General features: G+C 43.3%; 1 protein-coding gene across 1 annotated transcript in view; it reads left to right on the top strand.

The window, feature by feature from the left end:
* The first annotated feature begins 1,492 nt into the window (after window positions 1-1,492).
* The window catches only part of fnip1 (folliculin interacting protein 1), a 54,800-nt gene continuing 43,039 nt past the window's right edge, over window positions 1,493-13,253 (top strand). The window contains exon 1 of the mRNA XM_080014393.1: window positions 1,493-1,621. Coding sequence (XP_079870519.1) covers window positions 1,533-1,621 — 89 coding nt within the window. The 5' untranslated portion in view covers window positions 1,493-1,532. The remainder of the gene's footprint in view (window positions 1,622-13,253) is intronic.

Below are 13,253 nucleotides of genomic sequence, written 5' to 3' on the forward strand. Positions count from 1 at the left end.
CCACCTACCTAAATATTGTTGCTGACCAAGTACACCCCTTCATGGCAACGGTATTCCCTGAGAGCAGTGGCCTCTTTCAGCAGGATAATTCGCCCTGCCACTCTGCAAAAATTGTTCAGGAATGGTTCGAGGAACATGGCAAAGAGTTCAAGGTGTTGGCTTGGCCCCCAAATTCCCGATCTCTATGAAAATGAGCATCTGTGGGCTGTGCAGGGACAACAAGCCTGATCCACGGGGGCCCAACCCCGCAACTTACGGGGCTTAAAAGATCTGCCGCTAACGTCTTGGTGCCAGATACCACGGGACACCTTCAGAGGTCTTGTGGAGCCCATGCCTCCATGGGTCGGAGCTGTTGTGGCGGCACAAGGGGGAGCGACACAAAATAAGGGCAGGTGGTTTTAATGTTGCACACACGGAATCACAACAAAAATTGACTTCTGTCAAATGCATATATTTTAATTTGAATGTGGGGTGTAAATCAGTCACATTCAATATGAATATGCCAAATGCCATGGCCTTTATATATATATATATATATATAAAAAAAATTCTGTCGGGATATATAACAAAGAAATAAAAGACTCGTAAAAAAACAGTACAAAGTCGCGATATTTAATGTAGTGGAGTAAACGTTGAAAATCTCCGAATCACAAAACGCTTGAGTAAATACAGATACCTGGTAAATGTACTCAGCGAGTAACGATGTTCTGGTACTTCGTTACGTGGTACTTGACGCTCCATTCTCAGCGTCGCGATCCGCGGCCTCGCAGGCAAAACATCAACACAGCGGTTTCGACTAACCATGTGGTCACCAGCCAATCAAAGGACCGTGTAGCACCAGCGATGGCCGGGACCGACCAATCAGGACGCTGCCGTGGGCGGGGGCTGACCAGTCAGGACCCAGTCGTAGTTTTCCGAGCAGCCCCGTGAAGAAAGGGTCGACTCTTTCTCCCCCCCCCCCCCCTTTTTTTTGGTGTGTGTTCAGACTCTGTTCTTGGACGATTTCACTCGGGAAAGACGAATAAATAATAATAATAACCGTTCGATGCACGACGAGAGAGGGTTCCCGGGGGAGTCGGCTGCCTGTTTAGTCGGGACTGGAATTCTCACACATTCCACTCCTGTCACAACAGAAACACGACGCATCACAACAATGAACGACTTCTGTCAAACGCGTGGATTTCCCATTGGGACGCAACGTCTCACTCCGTCGGTCAACGTGACCTGTGCCAAACCGCCGCGACGTTTATCCAACTGCAACGTTGTCGTCGTCGATTTCTTCCAGCTTTGTGCGGAAGACTCGCCCGCCCCCGCCCCCGCCGCCGGAGTGACTCCAGACTCCCGAGTCACTTTCGAGAAGAGCCGATCGCCGCGCACGGGTCGTTCGCGGGTCCCGCGCCGCCCCCGTCACATGACTGTACTCCGAATGGAGACGGCCGCAGGGAACGCCGTCCGCTCCCGGACGATCTGAAGAAGGGTGAAAGAACAACGCGCCCTCCCTGCGCCGAGCTCACCGCGGCTTCGGGTACAAGATGCCCCCGACTCTCTTCCAGAAACTTTTCAACAAGAGAAATGCGTTTTCGGCTCCGCCCAGGACCGGTGCAGAGGATCCAGCGTTCAGGTAAAAAACAAAACAACAACAACAAAAAAGTGGTTTGTTTGTTAAAGAATCTTCATCTCGGGAGCGTGTGGATATATCTTCAGCCACGTCGGACCTACACCCGTACAACACTGCTCTGCTGGTTGTTTCTACCCCCCCCCCCCCCCCTTACAACGTGGGTGTACGCCGCTTGCTCATCATAATAAGCTAACGTAGCTAACGCGCTAGCAGGCTGCGCTCCGCCTCACTCCGACCAGCCTCCTCGTGACTCCCGGTGTTTGTTTACCACCGCGGCGGAGTTGGTTTGATATCCGCGTATGCCACAGATAGTGCATGAGCTGCCGCCCGACGGGCGGACGGGCGGACGGGCGGACGGGCGGCGGCGGCGCTGGGAGTCGGGCCACCTCTTCCAGCGTCGTCAGGGACCGTCCGCGAGTGACGCGACCCGATTTTTTTTTTTTTTTTCTTGTTTCCAAAAGTGCGAGAAGTCGTCTGACTACGATACCTTTCAGCCGACCATCGCGTTTCGATAACCCCGAGCCGTCGCCCCTCAAATATCGACGAATTGCCAATATCGGTACGACGGCAAAAAGTTGTGATATTTGATTGTGTCGATATCGCTATAAATCCCATTTCATGTCATGACGAATTTAAGGTAAATGCAATCAGAGTTGACTACGCAGCTCTATCGTGGTGTGATATGAAAGTTGATTTATGCAACGGAAAGCAATGTTGATTTGACGCCCATGTGTAATTGTTGATGAGTTTCTACAACTTAAGGAACGTTTATTCGTATCAACAGTTTGGCTACATATAAAAAAGAGGACCGATTTATTGCGATGGTGATATGATGAGGTAGAGCCCATTTTAGTGTTCATTTCAATCAGCACGACAGTGTGATAAGGAAAAATGGAAGACTTGATTGTATTGCAGCATTTACTGTCAGAGGAAGATGACACGTGAGCCTTATCACAGTATTATAACAGAGTTTCCCAGACAAGTATCACAGATAGATAACAATTACTGTACATAACAACATGAATAATAATCACCCAGCTCTAATTACATGACAAAATGTACGACATTTACCTGTTGAACTCTTAATGTTGATACATTCATCGAATAGAAGACTGGTTTGTTTTTATTGGATGTTTTTGGACAGCAAGCAAACTTTTTCTTTCTTTCTTTTTGGTTTTTTTTTAAAGCAATGCTCTGGGTTGTCTGGTATGGTTCTACCAACATTCTGGGTCAGCCTTGGTGCAGAGGGAAACCTGCCCTCTCACTGTTAAATACACATGTACAGGAAAATGTTGCTGTCTCAGCCTGTAGCCACAATGGTAAATCTATATAGAGCTGTACCTGTGACTTCTCCCCCAGTACTGGCCCCACCTTCGGTTGTATTTGTGCCAGAGCACGTTTCAAGGCCATATAGGTGCCACAGCCGCCGGAGATAGGGGCTGTGTGGGCACGCACACACTTTTGGGTTGGCCTCTGTCCTACAGCAAGCAAGCAGACAGCAGGAGTTCCTGTTAACTTTATGGTCAACTGTGCCATTCACAGACCTCCATTCATGAGACATGAAGTGGGGCATAGAGGATGGATGGGTGTGCTGGGGAGGATTTATTTATTTATTTTTTGAAGGCAGGATTCAGGAGAGACTAAGATTCAATTACTTCAGGAAAGTACAGGAATAAAATCATGAGAAGCAACAATTGTGACTTGAAGGTGGGAGTAGGTTTGGAGAGCAAAAGTGAACATGGCAAGCACTCAAATGAAAGTTTCGAGGCTCATGGAGTTATGGAAAAAGTCAATCTTATGCATGTGTAAATTGAATCTTTCAAAGAGATGTTTCCATCCTGTTTTTGTGTCTGGGGGCGCATGTGCCCTCTGAGGATTGGTCTTGCAAAAAGTCGACTGGAGTTGTTTCCATACCTTGCACAACACGACTCTCATCCGTGCATCCCGCTGTGACAGAAACGGCACTGTGGCTTCCAGAATGCCAGGCAGGGCAGCGCTTGGCTGACCCTCTGCAGAAAGCCTCAAAAGCAGCTCCTGTTTCCCAAGCAGATGTGTGTAGCCAGAGCAAGCATGCTGTACATTACGCCTAGAGCTCTGGGCTCATACACAGGCCTTCATGGGCCCAGTCAAAGGCTCCAGCCAGAGGATTTGTGCCCCCCTCCCCCAGACTGAATGCCCTCCCCCGTCCACTGACGAGGCTGTCTGCCTGACCTGGGCAATACAATAATGCAATATACCCCAGTGGCAGCTGGGACAGTTGAAGAAGTGTTAATGTTTGGATCAGTTTCATTTTGGATTTAGTTTAGGTATAGAAAGCATTTTTAGGACGGTAAGTTAGGATTTGTCTCAAAACTACATACCGATAAGCCACAACATTAAAACCACCTGCCTAATATTGTGTAGCCCCCCTTCGCGCCGCCAAAACAGCTCTGACCCATAGAGGCATGGACTCCACAAGACCACTGAAGGTGTCCTGTGGTACCTGGCACCAAGACGTTAGCAGCAGATCCTTTAAGTCCTGTGTGTTGCAAGGATGGGCCCACATGGATCAGGCTTTTTGTTCCAGCACACCCCACAGAGCATCTGTGCTGCTGCCATCAGGGGATACCATTGCCATGAAGGGGTGTACTTGGTCAGCAACAATATTTGGTAGGCGGTACGTGTCAAAGTAACATCCACATGAATGCCAGGACCCAAGGTTTCCCAGTACAACATTGCCCAGAGCATCACACTGCCTCTGCCGGCTTGTCTTCTTCCCATAATGCATCCTGGTGCCACCTCTTCCCCAGGTTAACAACACACACACACCTCCGGCCGTCCACATGATGTAAAAGAAAAGGTGATTCATCAGACCAGGCCAACTTCTTTCATTGCTCCATGGTTCAGTTCTGGCACTCACATGCTCATTGTAGGAGCTTTTGGCAGAGAACAGGGGTCAGCATGGGCACTCTGACCGGTCTGCGTCTAAGCAGCCCCATACACAGCAAGCTGTGATGCACTGTGTGTTCTGACACTTTTCTATCATAGCCAACATGAACTTTTTCAGCAATTTGTGCTACAGTAGCTCTTCTTTGGGATCGGACCAGTCGGGCTAGCCTTTGCTCCTCCAGTGCATCAATGAGCCTTTGGCGCCCATGACCCTGTCGCCGGTTCACCGGTTGTCCTTCCTTGGACCACTTTTGGTAGGTAGTAACCCCTGTATACCGGGAACACCCCACAAGACCTGCCCTTTTGGAGATGCTCTGACCCATTTGTCCAGCCATCACAATTTGTCCTTGTCAAAGTGGCTCAGATCCTTACGCTTGACCTTTTTTCCTGCTTCCAACACATCAACTTCAAGAACTGACTGTTCACTTGCCGCCTCATATAATCCACCCCTTGACAGGTGCCATTGGAACAAAGTGATCAATGCTATTCTCTTCACCTGTCAGAGGTTTTCATGTTGCGGCTGATCGGTGTATGTTTGCACTACAAAGTACTGACCACCTGTAGCCAAGCCCAAGCCTCAGTCCGTATTTCTTATCAGCTGTGCTTTAAACAAAGGGTACAAAGTCTTGTACCAATGTATAAATAGCAGACAAAGACAAATTTGTGGGAGGTGATGTATTTTATTGATGTTGATGAGAAATGCAAGGTATATTACATTTTTTTTTTTATCACCAATTCTTTATTCCCTGGTGAAACTGGTCCAAGATAAGTCACAAAAATGATTCAGTCTCTATCCCAGTTAAATGTTTTAACTAGTTTATTTTTGTCAAGCTCCCAACACATATCAGTCACCCAGCAATGTCTGTACTTGTCTGTTTCTGAACATGGAACTTCTGGGAACTGCTAATGAGTTTGGACAGCACCAGAGGTCTCCTACTGTAAATTGTGGTGGAGATGGAAGTAGTATCCTATGTTAACAAAGTTGATAAAATGTTTTTACTTCAACATAAGAAAGTATGACCTAATTTGCAATTTTGGACAGGTCGACTTTTTTTATTTTTTATTATGAGATGCTTGATAAACCTGATACCTTAGCACATTTACACTGATTTCTGGTTATTTATCCAAAACAAAAAGTGTGTGTGTGTGTGTGTGTGTGTGTGTGTGTGTGTGTGTGTGTGTGTGTGTGTGTGTGTGTGTGTGTGTGTGTGTGTGTGTGTGTGTGTGTGTGTGTGTGTGTGTGTGTGTGTGTGTGCAGAGCAGGCCAAAGCTCCGTTAAGACAGCCACGGTTGTCAGGTTCCTATCAGGGCTATTTTAAGTGGCTGCACTGTGGCTTCTCAGAATTGCAGGGTCATGGTAAAGATATAGTTTTGCATAAATGGAAAACACACAAAGTATGTGTCTGTCTTGCATACTGGTTAGTGCTAGCATGTTTGGCTGGCATGTACAGTATTTCGGACAATATGTGCTCTTTGGCTCTGTGTGATCTCATCAAGCCAAGATTGTTTATGGTAATCACGAGGAATGGCTCGGTTATTAGGCCTTTGACTTAACTTACAGTAATAATTGGTTATTTAAACATTTAATCAGGTCTCTCTACACTGAAAGCAAGATTGTTTTGAGAAAGTCCCAAATAGTACATTTGAAATGACTTTTATTGTAAAAACAAAATATATTAATATAAGAATGTTAGCATCTTTCCCACTGATCAAGCAGCCAGGGGGATGAATGAGCCCAAAGTTGACGCGACAAGGAAAACGGCTGACAAATAGAACAATTTATTCAAAAATGTTACAAAATATGGCACTATGCGCAGACTTGGATATGAAGCTTGACCTGATTGGCTCATAACAGGACAACTACTTTACAACAATATGGAATGAACAGGCTTAAAGCACCAGCAAAATCTGATTTGCTGAGAGCAGATCCCAGAATGAAATTATGTTAAAGATGTTCAAAAAATGCCAATACGTTGCTGCAAAATGTGCCTATGTAACTAATTTCAATCAGTTAGTATTCAGGGCCATGTCTATATCCAAAACACACAACCATTTTGGCAATTAGGGGGGCAGTAGCTCAGGAGGTAAAGCAGGTTGTCTAGTTGCCTAGTAGCTTGCCTAGTAGCTTGCTGAAGTGTCCTTGAGCAAGACATGTAACCCCCAAACTGCTTCCCGGGTGGGTGCCACCACGAAGGTGGTAGCCCACCGCTCCTAGATAAGTCAGATACAAGGACGGGTAAATATAGAGAACTAATTTCCCTGCGGGATTAATAAAGTATGCATTATTATTATTATTAGGGGTGTCGCGATTCCAAACCGAAAATCGCTCAATGAGCGTTCGTTTTCGAACATCAAAATTGTAAGCAGGTTCACCATTCTCCCCGTGTTTTTGTGGGCAAAATTGTCCAACATGATCACCATATCGGGGCGGGCGAGATTTGCCACTAAACAAATGCAGTGTGCGCTGGGGGGTGTCGCCTGCAGCTTGCCTGGCTTCGAACTGACTTTCATGAAGTTTGGTTCGGAGTTGTGAGAGCTTCGGTCTGCTCCACGGAGGGTCCACTGCACCGCATCCCTCAAAGCACACTGCATTTTATTTGCTTTTTGTGGGAAAAAGATCGCTCTGATCAGAGCTGCGGGGCTGCAGATAGTAATTTGCGTTTCACTACTACTGTTCCCCTTTGGCAAAAATAACATCAGTTTTTCTTCACTTGTTTTGGTGAGTAACTTAAAAGTAGTGTAATAAGTAACTTATTGTTTATTACTCTATAGTCTAGTTTTGCTAAAGCTCTTAACTGTTTAGGTGTGTTGTTTAAATATTGTCATATTTTTGTTATTTCAAATTTTTAATATTCAAACAACAGTTACTTAGTGAAAAACAAGTGTTTTTCTTTACAAGACTGCTGTCAGTGCTGGAAAAAAATATTTAATTCGAAACTGAAATTGTGACCTTAAGATTGAAAGTCGAATCCAATTGTGGATTTGGAGAATCGTGACACCTCTAATAAATACTATTATTAGCATTATTACTGGCTGTCCCAAAACAGTCAGCAGTTCTCCTTGATGATATGACAGGATTGACACAATAAGTCAATCAATCAGTTCAAATTATGTATACCTAAATAATTTTCCTAACAAATTCCAGTACATAACTATTTTTAAGCATTGAGTCATCCAGGAGCATTATTATAGCAAATGACTTTCAGTCACTGTTTTGAAGGGAAAACCCCTCCTGACTTGGCTGTACCCAACTGCAAGACTTTGCTGATTACAAAGCTTCTGCCAGTTGCACTCATCTCCTCATTGCATTCATGTGATTCTCTGACACACACACACACACACACACACACCCTGCCTGTGCAACACTTCTTCATCTTATCATGAGTTTTTGATTCAGATGAACTGCTGTCACAAGCATATTCATAGACACAGACATGAGCATACGCTCTGTCAGCCATAGGTCAGGCAGACGTGTAGCGGGAAACAGTATGTATAAAAAGAGATATTTTCACCTTTTGTGCCCCCTGACCTAGAGCTGTTTCCACCACGCTGCCAAGTTCTCCACGAGGCATCAACAAAGTAAATAACAAACTAATGAGACACATTTTCTGTACCAGACCCTGTCTACATTTTTGTCTACTGCTCACTGATCACTATAGTAATATATAGTGAACAATGAATATTATGAATATACTTAGGTATTTATTTTCAGTAGTTACATTTTAATATATCCATTTCTATTGTTTGGGACAATTGTTGCAATGTTTGCTTTTCGGTTAGCACATTAAGTCTGTTAGCACCATGTGCTTTGGACTTGACTTGACCGTCGTGGAAAATCCTCTTATCTCTCCTTAGGGAGGACGCTGGGTTGGGCTATATAGAACGACCAATCTGGAGCTGGTAGACATTTCATCTCACACTGAAGGCCACACTATAGCATGAGCATATATTTATTTTCCCATAGCTCTTACTTTGATAAAGATATTCTTTGTTAATTGATAATGTGACATAGGGCATGCGCGATAAATCTTTTTAGAATCATGGTCTCGATTTGTATATCTAGTTCATCTGATTTCTACAAGACAAAGATTATGCTGTGTTTACCTTAAGGAGACTAAATGCATCAAAACAAATTTCTGATTTACACCACGTGATGAGTTCAGGAAGAACTGAGAGAAACAATTGTATGCTATAAGGCTTAGACAGTTCAGGGTGCAAACAATATGTTTGGTTTTGGATAAGTGGTAACTAAGTAAAAACAAATAATTTTGTTTTTGAGTCTATTGCATACGTAGCTTTAATTCACTGAACAGAAGGAAGAAACAGATAAAATTGCCATTATAATTGCATGATAATGATTCATGTGGCTATGATGGCCAAGCAGATAGTCATTCATTCATTCAGCATAAAGTCTTAATTGAAAATGTCAAAAATTGTTTAGCGTGACGCTAAATCAAGACTTTAAAGCAACTATCAGCTGCCTGTAAAAAAAAAAACGTTTTGTTTTTTACAGGCAGCAAGAGCAAAAATACAGGAAAAAAGTAGGTGCTTTTTTTAAGTTTACGGGTTAAAAAAGATGCCATTTCTTTACATCTCAGTGGATGACGTCACACAGGGTAAACCTCACTGACTGCCGCAGTGCAGCGGCAGGGTGGTGGTCAGTTGGCAGGTCAGTCAGTCAAATAGTCAACTATTTAAGATGGTGAAGTACTGTGTGACAAGGAAATAAATCTAAAATAAAAAAAACTGTCTTTTTCTAAAAGGCTGTTCTGAATTCTCTCTTCTATTTTCCATCCACTGTATCGCTTGCTCTGTCCTGTCTCCCCTACGTGACGCCTTGTTCAAGTCCGTGGAAAAAATATTTTGAAAGGGTTTCACATTAATTCACCGGGTATGCCAACCTGAAGGTTGGTCTTTAAGACCAATAGTAGCGTCATTCATGTGATGTTACGGTATCTAGACTTAAATCCTGGATATATCCTCCATCCTAACTTCAACCTTCTCGCACTACAAAATAGATATGAACTGATTTTAAACATCCCTAGCTGTGGGAGCGTCCACTCAGACAACTGTTCATTGACGCCACCTTAAACAGCGCTGGGCCTCCAGCAGTCATGTGAGATCTGGAATGCAGAAGTCCTCGCTACCTGCCACCAGGCATGCAGGTAGTCAGGTGCTTCACGATCACATGTTTACCAAAACTTAGTCGTTGCACGGCTTTTGTTAGTTCAGGGAACTCGGGAATTTTTGCCTTGGATGTGTTTGTTTGCGTTTTGTACAGTTATGTGTCTGTTTGTGGGAACGGGTATGTTGGAAACACATTTTTTCCCACCCCTAACCTCAATTGATGCTGAGTTTAGGAGTTCCCGAGCCCCTTGCATGTTTGCTTCTGTATGAACCGTATGCTTGGGGTTTGCTCTCCCTGTATTGTTCCAATAAGGCTAGAGTAGGGTATCATTATTGAACAAAAGCCTCAATACAAAAACTGATATCAGGTTCCATTTCAAACATTTACTGTATATTAGGGGTTAAACAGATCACAAAACTCACGGTTCGGCTCGTATCATGGTTTTGAGTCACGGATTGGACCAGTTTTTGGATCAGTTAAAAAAAAGGGGGGGGGGGGGCAAACATAACTTGGCTTTCTATCTTTTCCAGCTGTGGTCTTAAATGAAAACAACATTCAAGATGTACAATTTTAAAGTAAAATCTTAAAATATATAAAATATTCAATAATCAATTGTTAAATTAAAGTACAATATGAGGCACGCATGATACTTTCTTCCTTTAAACGTGGTTGTGAAAGGGAAAAAATATAATGAGATCCGCCCCCAGGGATTTAATTCCAATAAGTAACCAGTATCATGTTCAATTTCTCATGTTTATAAAAAACGAAATTTCATCAAAATTGATAAGCGAGGACCCGTGTTATTTCACGGTAAGGGGGCGTGGCCATTGTGAATGCTAGTGTAGTGAATAGTGACAGTCTGGGGGACTGAGACTGAGAACGGTGATGAGATGGATATATAGTTTATATAGTGTGTGTATATATAGTATATAAAGGGTGATGCGCAATGAGATGCTTGATGCCGAGACGCCGCGGTATTGTACAATACAGACTGGTCAGAGGTCGTAAGTCTGAACGGTCTTTAAACAGGTAGCTAGTTAATTAGGAGTACCTCTATTTGGTTACTAGCGGATCTGGTCCGCTCCAATATGGCGAACGAGCAGATGCATAGCGGTGACATTTGCCTCGCGATCTGTCATACGTCGTGAAGTAGCAGCAACATAGTGTGACGTACGATGAACAATTCATTGCGCTTCAGAGTAAAACACAGCACGCATCTGTCTTCTCTCTCTTTTTTTTTCACTTCAACTCTGCATCAAGATTTATGGAATTATTACTTTAAAAAGTAACAGCGGCAGTACAACTGTATTTCACTATGATGGTTAAATTTTGCAATTGACCCCTCCCAATATTTTGCCCACATTTTTCAGAATAAGAGAGAAGTAGACACTAACTAATTGACTTTCCTTTGAATAATCCTGCTCTACCCAATATCAACCAAAGAATATGATCAGGGTAATGGTAGAATTACACCAGGCGCGTTGCTGCAGTGTACAGGCGCGTTGGTGCAGTGTACAGGCGTGGGAGTGTTTTATTTTATTTTATTTTTTTTTAAACGACTACACCGGCTATGTGGGGAAGCCCATGTCCTATGTCCTCTCCAACTCTGCATATTCTTTAAAGGGCCCATATTATGAAAAACTCACTTTCTCAGTGCTTGCGCACATACATTTGAGGTTCTGATGGGTCGACTAACACACAAACTTTAATAAGACAACCCAGTCAGTTTTTGGGGGCTCCCTATTTCAAAGAACATGTGATTCAACAAGCCGTTCAGATTTGCCTCCCCCTACTATGTCAGCGGGGACTCATTCGAATTACAATCGCCGCCCATCTGAGTAACTTCACCCGGGGCTTGAGAAATTCCTAGCGCTGGACACGCTGGCATTATAGTGAAGCTAAGAGCTAAGCATGGGAAGTGATCTGTTGTTGGCTACACAGACCAGCACAAATCTTTTCAAAGGAGGAGGAATCAATACCAACGGTCTGTGACAAAACTACAGACGTGGGAAATGTAAGTATTTAAAAAACAATTGTGCTGCGTTTCTTTTGCTGTGAAGCAGCGCTGTTGACAGGCATACCTGTCAACAGCCCCCCCCCAACCACAAACCATTCTGGAGTGATGTGTGGGGAGCAGCTCATTTGCATTGAAAGCAACACGCACAGAAACAGCCCGTTTAGAACAGGAGGGGTTTAGAGGCATGTTAAAATAGCTAGAATGCATAATCTGAGTGGTATTTTCAGCACTAAACAAAAGCCATGATTTGGGGACATCACCTATATGAACTTGTTGAAAAGGAGTATAATATGGGACCTTTAAGTTAAACAAGGACTTGCAGTTATCCAGTTAAAAAGTATATAAATTAGATTTTTTATAGTAATCTGCATGAATTACTTTTAATTGTTAATCTACAACTAGTTATTGAAATTGGTCAGTAGGACTTATTTATACTGTATTGCGTTACTTCTACATATTACATACTGTTATATGTGGTTAAAATAAGCAAACATCTGACAGCAGCTCTGTCTAAGGTACAATGTAGGCTCATATAAAACACATTTAAATTGATTGCACTCCTTACAGAATCATATTTATGTAGTTTTATCTTGTTTTTATGGAAAAGGCTCATGCATTTAAAAAGGAAAAGACCTCTCGCGCAAAAGTATAGAAATGCTGTGCGGCTGACGTGGCCAGTGTAGCTCCAAGAGTGGATTAACATGGATTTAATGGGAAGTGTGTACTTATGGCGCTCCATGCCGCGCCCGGTGTAGTTCCACCGTAAGCCTTTGCCCCACGGTGTGCCGCCTTGAATTTAGAGGCCACCACCTGTACAGGTACTCCTCGCTTCACCACGAGTTCCGTTCCTAGGACCAGGTCGTTAAGCGAATTGGTGGATAAGCGAGGACCCGTGTTATTTCACGGTAAGGGGGCGTGGCCATTGCAAAGGCTAGTCTAGTGAATACTGACAAACTGTGGGAACGAGACTGAGAGCGGTGATGAGATGAGATGCTTGACGCTGAGACGCCGCGGTAATTGTACGCAGCGTACAATACAGACTGGTCAGAGAGCTGGTCGTAAGTCCGAACGGTCGTTCAACAGATAGGTCGTTAAGTGAGGAGTACCTGTATTAATTTACATGTTTTAATTACACATTTTGATTGTAGTTAAGCAACTGATACAACAGTTGTAGAGATTTAATATCCAAAAAAAAAGAGCCATCATGACACCAAGCCCTACTTGTGATTCACACAACAGAATGTGTGACGCTCTGTTGTACATACTATTGATTGTAAAAAGTAACAGTTACCAAATTGGCTATGTTGTCATTCTGGGATAGAAGGGCCAAGCTCAAGCAATGCCACCATCACAATGTTATTTTTATTATAATTGGCCTATCATGTTTTTTACATTTTTGCTACTGGCAGTACTTTTATACCATTCTATTTTTCACACATATTTTTTTTTAAATTCATCTCCATTTTGCCAATCTTCCATGCCAATATTGTTGCATCAATCCTTTTTGTTTACCTTATCTCACCTTATTACTTGCCTTCTCCAGAATCTATTTGAGAGAGGTT

This window comes from Zeus faber (assembly GCF_960531495.2).
Source record: "Zeus faber genome assembly, chromosome: 14".
In the NCBI taxonomy this organism is placed as follows: domain Eukaryota; kingdom Metazoa; phylum Chordata; class Actinopteri; order Zeiformes; family Zeidae; genus Zeus; species Zeus faber.